Source organism: Coturnix japonica, chromosome 7 (assembly GCF_054131305.1).
Source record: "Coturnix japonica strain WE chromosome 7, WE-NBRP24, whole genome shotgun sequence".
NCBI lineage: Eukaryota > Metazoa > Chordata > Aves > Galliformes > Phasianidae > Coturnix > Coturnix japonica.
Window position 1 is genome coordinate 25,091,467 of NC_140669.1, and position 11,900 is coordinate 25,103,366.

The 11,900-nt window shown below is 44.3% G+C and overlaps 1 protein-coding gene across 14 annotated transcripts in view; it reads right to left on the reverse strand.

The window, feature by feature from the left end:
• Positions 1-11,093, reverse strand: part of UBE2F (ubiquitin conjugating enzyme E2 F (putative)) — a 60,776-nt gene extending 49,683 nt beyond the window's left edge. For 5 of the 14 annotated variants that reach the window (XR_014948369.1, XR_014948367.1, XR_014948365.1 and 2 more), the window contains exons 1-4: positions 11,027-11,093; positions 8,798-8,931; positions 8,106-8,305; positions 2,699-2,728 (exon numbers count right to left, since the gene is read on the reverse strand). Coding sequence is in view for 7 of the 14 variants with exons in the window: in XM_085553480.1 (XP_085409606.1) it covers positions 2,699-2,728; positions 8,106-8,253 (178 nt within the window). In the remaining 7 variants the exon portion in view is untranslated. Of the gene's footprint in view, positions 1-1,967; positions 2,046-2,698; positions 2,729-8,105; positions 8,306-8,797; positions 8,932-11,026 lie in introns of those variants that run through there. The other 9 variants (XR_014948370.1, XR_014948368.1, XR_014948366.1 and 6 more) reach the window with 3 other exon arrangements.
• Positions 11,094-11,900: the final 807 nt, after the last annotated feature.

The window sequence follows — 11,900 nt, forward strand, 5'->3', positions numbered from 1 at the left end:
TAGTCAGTTCAACAGATGCAAATTCACAGCACAACAGCCCTTTGTTTGCCTCTGATGACACAAACTAAGTTGCCTTCTCATGTACAAAGCTGGCTTTTTTTGATTATGGCAGAGACAAGCTGTCAGGCTGGCACTAGAAGCTGTGTACAACCATGCATACATTATGATCCTTATAATGCAGCCTTTAGCTTCTGAATCCATCCAAGCTGGATGTACTTTTCTCCCTTGACTCAGAAGCTACACAGCATCAAAAATACATAGATCCCATTTGCCTATAAAAATACCTACAGCTGCACAAACACTCCAATAATGCATTCACACTGTACGAGCTACAAACCCCGATATACATTTCTCAACATTATCCTATTTTAATCCATTTCACATTCATTATCCTATAGAAGAGACTAAGCAAAAAAGTTGAACAAAAGCTGCTATGAAAGAAATCTCTATAATTGTCTCTTAGGAAGAAAAGCATCCAGAAAGAAAGTGATAATGCTTTACATTATCCCTTTTAGCTGTTTCTACTCTGTTTTTTCCCCTCTTTCCCTCCCATCAGGCAGCCTGCATGCTGAGAAGCCTGATTTTTGAGATCTGACAGCCGATGTGGATTAAGAGGCATTAGCAAACAGAAGAGGCTCAGGAGAAGCAGCAGAGGTCTAACCTGGAGGGAAAAAAAATGGCCCAAGCTTCCCTCAGATGGAGTAGACTAGACACGTTACGGGTTACCTGTCAGCATAATCAAAGAGAACATTCACCATTACTCTCTGAAAGATAAGCATAAGGGCAAGGCATACTCAGCCTTACATGAATGCACAGCACGGAGGCAGTAGCCTGTATGCATGCCCTCAGACTGCAGCAAGCAGCTCACACCTCTTTCTCTGCAGGGGAAGCGTCTTAGATTACTCCATAATATGAACATGGATGGCTGGAAGTTATGTAGAGCAAGTGACAGGCCCTGGAACTGCCTCCAAGCAGGCTGTGTGATAACTCTGAAGCAGAGATGGCAGAGTGCTGCTGTTCTGGCCAAAAATCTAGGAGAAAGAGAGTTCAGCAACAACTCAGCTATGCCACTAACACTCACCCTTAACAACAAACACAGAACTGCAGGAGTCCATTATAAAAGGACTTGGTGTTTTGTTCTCAGTTACAGAACTAACTCTCTGAAGCTAAGGATCAGAAAACATGTATTTGATTTTTAACTATATATTCTCAGCTCATAGAAGCAATAAGCCTGTGCCCTTCAAAACCTATCTTAAAGCATCCATGAACCATTTTAGCATAACATTTGATGATACTGAGCTTGGAGGATACTGGCTGACATACCAGAAGGCTGTGCTGCCTTCAACAAGACCTGAACTGACTATAGAGAGCTGGGCAGAGAGGAACCTGATGACGTTCAGCAAGAGCAAGTGTAGAGTCTCACAGCTGAGGAGGAATAACCACATGCAACAGTGCAGGTTAGGGGCTGACCTGCTGGAGAGGAGCTCTGCAGAAAACACCCTGGGAGTCCTGGTGGCCAGTAGGTTGGTCATGAGCCAACAGTGTGTCCTTGTGGCCAGGATGTCCCACGCTACATTAAAAAAAGTGCAGCCAGCAAGCTGAAGTTGATTCTCCTTTCTCTTCACCCTGCCCAGATGTGAAGCCACATCTGGAGACCTGGGCCCAGTTCTGGGATCCCCAGTTCAAAACAGACAGGGATCTCCTAGAAAGAGCCCAGTGGAGGGAGACAAAGATGATTAAGGGCCTGGAGCAATCTCCTATAAAAGGAAAGATTGAGCAACCTGGTACTGTTCAGTGTGGAAAAGAGAAGACTGAGAGGGGGATCTCATCACTGTTTACAAACTTCTGAAGCACAGGAGTCAAGTCAATGGGGGCAAACTCTTTTTGGTGGCAGGCAGCAACAGAACAAGAGGCAAAGGGCAGAAACCAGAACAGAGGAAGTTCCATACAAACATAAAAGGAAGAACCTTTTTACTGTCGGACTAGCAGAGCACTGGAACAGGCTGCCAAGAGAGGCTGTGGATTCTCCTCCTGCTTGAAGGAACCTGTTTTAGCAGGGGGGGAGGAGGGCGTAGTTAGACTCAGGGATCTCTAGAGGTCCCTTCCAACCCCTGTAATGCTGAGATAACATATAATGCAGGTAGGATTCCAGGGCTAAAGGCACATTATATTGCCTTCTTTTGTTGTTGTTTTTTAAGGAATATATATATAATTTCTTTTTTTAACCAGTATCCTTGTTTTTGTTAATACATCTACTATTTAAGAAGCATCCTAGGCTACAGCTTGCATGTGAAATGAAAAAGCACCAGGCTCAGATCTGAGCTACTTGCTCTGCTACCAAATGAGCATTTCCTGGTTTTGAAATAAGGTGTGACCAGAGGAAAATGGGAGCAAGGTAAGAGGTGCACTCTTCAGCTCCAGTCAGCTTTGGGTGTTCTGTTTGGAAGTTCCCACTCTACCAGCAACCAAGCTGTGTAACATAACCAATTGATGCTGCTTCCAAAGGACACTAGCAAGGACCCATGTCTCTGCAACACCTTAAGAGTGGGCAAAGTAAGCCTGCTCAAACATAGGGCAGCAAAGTTTGGCACAGCTTACCCCACAGTTAACGCAGCATTAGCATTCATACCTCAATCAAAATAATCACATCAGCAACCCTAGTCCCCTTAAAATGTATGCTATTAAATGCTGTACTTACAAGGTAAATTAGCTTCAAGTTCCGCAACCTCTGTTGAAAGAAAAAAAACACACCATTACTCATGCAAGCATAAAGCCATTCTTGAAGTCCAAATTGGCAGATCTAATTTAAACCATGCCGCAAATCAAATTTCACTTAAAATATAATTAAGTCTCACGGAAGATTTACCTTGAAATTTCTCTTTTAGCCACACAATTCATTACTGAAAACACTAATTTGCCCTGCAGACAAAGTGTTCCCTACTGCAATGAGAGGGCTCAGCTCTGCCAAGAGAGAAACACCAAGCTTCTGAGACACAGAGAACTACCACTGCAAAGGGTGGCATCATCCAAACCACCAAACTCAAAAGGCTCTAAAATACAAAAGGCCATAAAACAGGAGCAGACCAACCTCAAGAAGCAGGGTGCCACCTTCAATGGAGAAAACAAGCACAAGATGCTCTCACAGTCTGCTGGAGCTGCAGCATACTACAGCACCTACCTGCTCATCTTCTTTAACACCTTTGGCAACAGATATCCTCAGGTTACATGTTGGTTTCTTTGGGGAAGCCTCCAAGCATGGCACCACCTGCACACCTGGGGACAGCTACTGAGGCTCTGTCATACAAGACATCACCCTGCCTACATAAACTAGCATTAAGAAAGTCAAAACCCAGAAGCCTTCATTTAAAGCACTTGGCACAGCAACAAGAAGAGAAATAGCAACACCCGTCACACAGCTCCTGCAGAAACCTCAGCACTGTCGGATACTTTTAGAGCAGTCAGACTTCTTGCTTCAGTGCCTGTTAGAAGTTTCCCCTGGAGTATTGTTCCCTATGGATATGCACTCCAATTGAAAAATAAATTCAGATTTCTTTGTATTCACTTTGACGTACCATGCATAGAAACTCAAGGTCATTCATTTGAAAAATAAAAAAAAAATAATAATGCTATTCAGTTGTGTAGCACTTAGAAAAGCTTATTCCTAACCCCCTGTCACACTACCCTCTCTGAAAGGTCCACTAGCTCCCCAGAGATCTCCCTGTATCCATGCTTACCAAACCTCTGCAGCATGCACAATGCTCTGTGTATTTCTTCAAGCATCTGGAAAGCAGGACAGTGGAATGATGAACATTTGGAGTAGTGCTTACTACTGCTGATCCAGTGCTGTGGAAACCTCCGAGCATCTCAAGCCCTCTCATAGCCAAAAGGGCTGACTGCCAACCAGAAGCAAACCCAGGAGCAGCACAGGGCTCTGCATCATGCTGATAAGGCATCCCAGTGAAGTCAGAAAGGCAGAGAGGTGCCAGAGCTTTGCTAGGGAACATACCTGGTACAGACAGCCCAGACCCTAACTAGCACCCCATCAGCCAGTCTGATGTGCAGGAAAACTTAATCAGGCGCAGGAACACACCTAAATCATGTATACTTGCAGCATCCTGCTCTCAACAAAATAAGCACTTGCCAGAAGCAATACACACAGCTGGACCTGATGGCTCTCATCCCTGACATAGAAAAGTTGAACCTCCAGCAATGAAGAATGTCACTGCACAGGGTTACTTGTGTGCACCACTCCAACACCAGTGGAGCGGTTTAGTTTAGTGGTTCCAGATACCACACTGAAAGGGTGAAAAGGCAGGGAATGAACATAAACCTACCATAGGCTTTGGACAAACTGAATGCAAACTGGTGATGTCTCTCAGCAATAGCTCTCAGCAATAGCTCTCAGAACTTTATGGAAGCTACACTACACATGAGTAACCAGAGCTATTTATAAATGATTTCACAAACTGTAATTCTCCCTCGTCATGGCAATTTTCAGGACAGAAATAGGAACACACATTCCTGACAAGCGTATAGGCGTATGGTTTATGATAGGGGCATATGAATGTTACATTCAGTAACACAAACCATAATCGAGACGTTCTGCTTTCTTCTCCCAGCTCAACAAGGCAGGATATAAGATGGTTTGTTTACTACCCTTGCCACGGTGTCAGGCCACACGCTTCCCACTGCAGCACAAGCGCACAGAATGGAAGGGGGATTTCCTCAGCTGAAACAAACATTCTCACCCACAGCAACACATTCTTCTCCCTGCTTTCCTTCAGTATTGTGCAAATAAACACAAATGCACATTTTCAAGTTAACTAAATCTGGTTGTAATTCAGACACATTGAAGATGACTGAAGAATAAACAACACTAATTCAGTGTCTTAGAAGTTATTACAACCTGACATTGACAGTCAAAGTAAGCAGCACCAGTAACATAAAACTGGATGATGTTTAGATGTTGCTTGAGCTGCTTTGTTTGTAGTGCATTTATGATCGATACACACACATGGCTACAACTGACATCCTGGCAGGACTGCTGTTTTTAGTTCAGTTTCACACTCATGCTCATTAGATAACACTAATCTTACATAATACTTTGGCTCACACATTATTTCAGCACTGCGAAGCTTTGAGCATCCTGCAGGAGCAGGTATGTGACCACTACCCTTAACTTAATGAAGCTACCTCTTAGAGATGAATTTAAAGTTCTTTTAACATAAAAAAAATGGTGTGTCTGCATTATCAATCTCAAGGCATGGCACACCTTGACACATCAGCCACTACTCTGTCTCTTCCCAGCCCAAACATCCCCATACACTACAAGCAGCTAAAAATCATACTTACATTATGACTTCTTCCCTATTTCAAGGCTTCACCAGTGAGGCCACTGGTCTACACTTACTAATGGCTGTGGTCACAACTATAAAGCTTATAGACAAAAATGACACTCATGTATATTCCAGCCTGAGCATACAACACAGGGAGGACTGCAAGTTATGAGTGTAACAAATGTATCCATATCCAACTGTGTCCAACTGTGTCCTATTGTACACAAATGTATCATTCAAGGAGATACTATGAGGCATTCCTGGATTGGACTCCCTACCATCACAAATAAGGCTGTCTTCACTCCCAGATTAAAAGAAAACACAACTGAAAAATCCCACAATAAAACAACACTGTCTGGGTGATGCCTCTAATAAAATTGGCCAAGACATTTGCCTGCAGGTTCTGTCAGACCATTGCCAGCTTCCCATGGATTGGGAATAGGACAGCATTGGAAATGAGTTCTTACCACTTCTCTTACAGGCTCCCCACAGCCTGGTTTCCAGTCCTACACAGCCCCATAAAGTTGTGCATACAAAGGGCTGTTTCAGTTCCATACAATAAAGCAGCAAAAGGCACCTGCACTGGTCTAAATGCAAGCACCCACACCTAAAGCAGGCAGTCCCTTGCTCCCAAACTCCTCCCTGCAGACCTAGACAATGTGACCTGAAAATACCAGTACCATAAAAGATGATATTCCCACAAAGTCTTTGCTACCCTAACTACTAGATTTCCCACTCACTCCCAACACAGTTACACCGAACTGATCTACTTCTGCCATCAGTTCCCATTTCTGTCCAGAAATCATTCAAACCAGACTGACAGCTGCTCTTACAACTCTTCTGGAGGGCCATGTGATCCAGCTTTCACACAATCAGGCCATGATATAACACTCACGCTCGTCAGAGGATGCTGCCAGTGACCTGCTCTTAATATCTATCAGTTTGGCACTCAGCTCATTCAATACTTAGCCTGTGCTGGTTTTATAATGGTAGTAGCAATTACAGTTTTAGTAGTGATTTCCTATAGCTTACACTCCTTGCTTCCTCTGCAATAGAATAAAGATACACAGGGTTTTATTCATAAGTGAAAAATGCAAATGCTCTAAGGGTACAGGAGAATTTTCTATGTCACTTCACCTACAATTCCTGGTACAGCATGAAGTGTATTCATATTATACTGCTATTTTCTCTGAAGTCCACGCTTCTAGGCTAACAAAAAATCCAGTAGATATGCATTTAGCATTTCAGTTATGCAGCTTATTATGGCTGAAAAGCCTATTTCACTTGTCTGAGGCCCTTCCCCCTTTAGAGTTGGAGCTAAGTGAGGACTTCCAAACTGGCAGTCTCAAGCAAGCTCTTTTCTTTGCATTAGAGTTTAAAATGAATTGAAACTCTCTGTCCTTACAGAAATGTAACTGACAGAAAATTGTGAACATAATGCTCTTACTGTCTACCTGATGCACTACCCACTGCACTGAAGCCTTAGCAACTGCAGGGAAACCATGCTCCAGTGTATAGCCCTCCATCAGAATCTACCCTAATTAGAACAAGCCATATGTAAAGAAATAGTTCAGTAATACCACTCAATCAAATAGTTCAGAGCAACTTCAGAACTCATACACAAGCCCTGAAGACATGAATATTTTGTTTGACTCATACAAATCCTAACCTTAATGGCTTACACACCAACAGTGATATGCTCACATTGGATCATTCTTAGCAGAAACATCAACCTAAGCAGCATATTCCTGTCTACCAGATCAAGCTGCAAAGCTCAAGCACTGAAGCACTCAATTAGAACCAGAGGGAATAAATGAGACTTTAGGCCTGCTGTAAATGCAAAGCACCAGCACATAAGGATTTTTATTTGAGATCATCTGAGCTACAGAAAAGAGCTGCCTTCAATTTCAATATAAAATACTATAATTATACAGCCTCACAAACTACCTCATTTGCCCTGAACATCCACAAAGCAACAGGTTTTTTCCTCACACGTGCAGACACAGATATAACAACCTAACGTAGCCTTCCTGAGTCAGTGCTACAAAAATGAAGGGCCTGTTTTTCCATTCTCTACTTCTACACCCAGTGACTGTAAGTATGAGAAAAAATTTACAATACATATTTTGTTTCTTTTTTAAAACTTTTAAGTTTATTGGTTTTATCTTTACCATTAATAACACAATCACTGATGTTACTCTTAGGATTTACTTTCACGGGCAGCTACAGTTTTTCTCATTTTCTCTATCTGACATATGGCAAAACTCTTCTCCCCAAAATAAAAAGACATGGATTTGATGGGTAGACTGATGGACAAGGAGCTGGTTGTGAGACTGTACCCAAACAGTAACAGCCAATGACTCAGTGTCCAGATGGAGATCAGTAACAAGTAGTGTCCCCCTAAGACCAGTACAAGATCCCCTGCTCTTTAAAATCTTCACCACTGACATCAACAGTGGGATTGGGTGCACCCTCAGCAAGTTTGCAGTGACATCAAGCTGTCTGCTGTGGTCAACACACCCAAGGGATAGGATACCACCCAGAGAGACCTTGACACTGTGCTCAGGTGAATCTCATGAAGTTCAATAAATCTAAGTGCAAAGCCTTGCACGTGGGTCGTGGCAACCCCAACTCTCAGCACAAGCTGGAGGATGCAGCTGGACATGAGCCAGCACTGTACCCACACAGCCCAAAACCAGCCATGCCCTGGGCTGCATCAGCCAGCAGGGCAAAGGAGAGGATCTGCCCTTCTGTGCTATGAGACCTCACCTGGAGCACTGTGTCCAGATGTGGTGTTCTCAGTACAGGACAGACACGGACCTCTTAGAGCACATCCACACAAGGGCCACAAACATGATCCAAAGAATGGAACACCTCCCTGCAGGGAGAGGCTGAGAGAGCTGGGGCTGTTCAGCATGGGGAAGAGAAGGCTCCAGGAAGACCTGAGAGCAGTGCTTCAGTACCAGGGGCTGCAAGAAGGAAGGGGACAGACTCTTCAGCAGGGTCTGATGTGACAGGACAAGGGGAAATGGTTTCAGACTAACAGTGGGGAGATTTAGAGTGAATTTAAGGAAGAAGTTGTTACTGTGCTTTTTGTTGGGGTTTCTTTTGTTCGTTATATATTTTACAGAAAGCGCGGTGAGGCACTGGAACAGTTTGCCCAAAGAGGTGGTGGAAGCCTCATCCCTGAAGACATACGGAATCAGGCTAAATGGGGCTCTGAGCACCTGATAGAGCTGTTGGCATCCCTGTTCATTGTAGGGGGGATTGGACTAGATGGATTCCTTCCAATTCAAAGATAATACAGTTCTATGATAAACTCCACATATAAACCATGAGGTCAGCCACATGCAATTTCAAACACACTTCTGGAAAGCATTCTATAAAACATTTAGTATTGTATCACCGCCAACAGGTCTAAAAAGTACAAACCACAAAATTTAAATGCAAGTTCCTTTCACCTTTAACAAGCAATTTATCTCGAACAGACACCCTCCGAGTGGAATCAGAAGCTGGATTGGATGCACGGGGTCCTCTGACACCATCATCCCGCTTCAACTTGCTTGCCAGAGTGAGCATTACTGCTGTCTTCAATCTAGAACACAGATATAAGAACAGAGTCAATTGCCAATACTGAAAGCACTACGGAAGGGGAAGTACACAAATAGGTGACAGTTAGACCCACATTACATAGCTCTGGCCATATTCTTAGCAGTCAAAGAAAACAGACAACTTGACTGCAGTTAAAGTCAAGGACTAACTGTAGCGTTTGAAGAACAAGAGTTTGTTTCAGATGGAAATACTAATAGAGCTGCAATCTGTCAGGTGAGGAGGAAGTTCAGTTTTTGCTGGCAAAAGGTCAGACTTTCATCACTGTTTACAACCTTGTCTCACTGCACCATCTAACAGTGTATTGCTGTCTGACATCACTACTCATAAAGAACTGCAGCAAGAATCCCACTGCCGCGTCCCCAGCCAGACAACCTGTTCCTACCATCCTCATCTACATCTCCCATGACAGCACTCAGAACTGCTTTTGGCAGCCAAAGAAGAGAGGAAGAGGAGGGGAGGGGCTCCTGGAACTACTCTGCAGCACTGGGAAGTGTGTTGAGTCAGACAGCAGCACCCAGCAAAGGGAACAGATTTAAACTGCTCAACAGTGACACAATGCACCCTTCACAGCACAGCCACAAAGTTACACATGGACAGTTGGTAACTGAAACAGAGAGATTTTTGCTATGTCAGTCCTCCACATCAGAAGAGGACTATGATGATCAGTCACAGCAAGAGTTGGACAGAATGCCAAATTCTTCAAACCAAAGTGCTCTGCCTGAACATTTTAATGCTACTCCTACTTTAAGGCAGCTCATTCTTATAAGAAGTTTCATTCTTATTAGAAATGCGGCCAAAACCTTGTCCTGCTGACAAGATCAATACCATTTAGGCCTCATCACCAGTAGAACAGTAATGTTTATCCTATAATCATGCAAGCTAATTGAGCAAAATAAAGGTAAAAAGCTTGTAAGAAATCAGCATTTGGCCTTAACATGAGCTAGTCTGAAGACTGAACAGGTACAGCGCAGCAACTTCCAAGACATGAAACAGTCACTCATGCAACATCAGCTTTCCACCAGTTGAGATACTGACAGTGCAAATGGTCAAGTGAAAGAACCACTGAGCTGAAGCTAAGCACAACATAATATGACAAGACTAGAAACAAGACTTTTATGTCAGCTCCAGCTCTATGTATGTTGTTGCTTCTTTCTTTCTAAGCATGCCTTGAAATCAGCAGGTCAACAGCAACAGCTTTTGCTGATTTTGTTTGTTCCGGCCACAGAGAAATCAGGTGGGAGAAAAAGCTTCCCTGGCCTGTCAGTCTGCTTGGTGTACCTACAAAAACAGCCTGACTGCTCTTGAGGTTTGTGAGAAAGCTGGGGGATTTATATCAAAGCACATCAGCGCCAAAGCATCAACACAGGGAAGAGGTGAAATCAAACAACAGCTGTGACAGCTGGGTATTCAAGGTAGAGGGCTGGAATCAGGTGAGCTTTAGGAACCCTTCCAACCTAAGCCATTCTGTGGTTCTGGGTCGAGAAGAATATAACAGATAACTGAGTGATGACAGGTATGTGTCTTACATTTCAGATCCAGACTGAAATAGTAAAATCTGGAGTAAATGTAAATCCTGGTTTCCCATCTGAAACAGACTCAGTTGCGGGTTTTTTTCCCCCCTTTCTTTCTCTGGGACAGCATGAAATGAATAAGCAGACAATAGAGCCTGTTTTTCTACAAAGAAAGGCAACAGCTGGTTTTAACGAAAAGGAGAAAAAGAGAAGAGGCAGGAAAACAGCGACACGGGCTCCTAAGAGCAAAACAACAACGAAAACAGAGAGGAAAACCCTGCGAGCTGCAGGGTGTCACGTCCAAACGGAACCAGTGTCAGCGGGCATTGAGCACCTCGCTGCCTTCAATGCGGCACAGGGAGAAGCCGAGCAGCACGGGGAGGAGACGAGCCCAGCGCTGACGGAGCCCAGGGAGGGGGTTGTTGTGCAGCACGCAGGGGCCCGTACTACCGGGCCTCTCTCCCCTCAGGCGGGGGCAGGCAGCCGGAGTGCCGAGGCCTAGTAGGCCGGCGTTGTAAGCGCGACCGAACCCAAACCCAGAGGCGTTGTAGGGCGGCCCGCACCTACCTGAGAGCGGCGTCAGGGCCCGGCTCCCGCGGCCAACACCATCCCGGGGCTGGCCCGGGGCAGGGGCGGCGGCGCGGCTCCTCCTCCGCCTTCAGCCGCCCGCCCGACGTTATGGAAGTGGGCGGGGATGTGGGCAGGGCCTGCGGGAGACCCCTCCCCTCCACCGGCTGCGAGGGCTCTTCCTGCTCCCCCCATCATCTCACGAGAGTCCGCCATGTTTGGTGTTGTGCTCTACACAGCACAAAGCTGAGCAGCTCCACACATCATTCGCCATTGCCCAGCAGTGACTGTTCCCAAAGCTAAAGAAACAAAACCAACATCTTAAACTATCCTACCTAAAGTCTTTATGGTTCCTTACGTCCTTTACATCTTATATTTCAACTATCCTACCTAAAGTCTTTATGGCTCCTTACATCCTTTACATCTTATATTTAAACTACCCTACCTAAAGTCTTTATGGTTCCTTTTTGGTCTGTTTTTAAGCTTTTATTTAACACATCCATCTCTCTGTTGGAAGAAAGCAGCAAAGTCTGTTTTTTTTTATTAAAAAGTACCAGTTTCTTCCTTAGTGGGCAAGTGGCAAGAATTTTTGTATGGAGTCAGGAACAAATACAACAAGCCAGTATCCTAAAACTCCCTTGTGACTTCCCTAATGCAGCTTTTCTGTGCTCTTGTGATACCTCTATATCCAAACACATTCCAGCTACTGGAAAATGAAGTCACAGTCCCTACTGCATTAGAGATCATCTCTCTGTTGGAAGAAAGCAGCAAAGTCTGTTTTTTTTTATTAAAAAGTACCAGTTTCTTCCTTAGTGGGCAAGTGGCAAGAGTTCTTGTATTTGTTCCTGACTTCATACAACAAGGCAGTATCCTA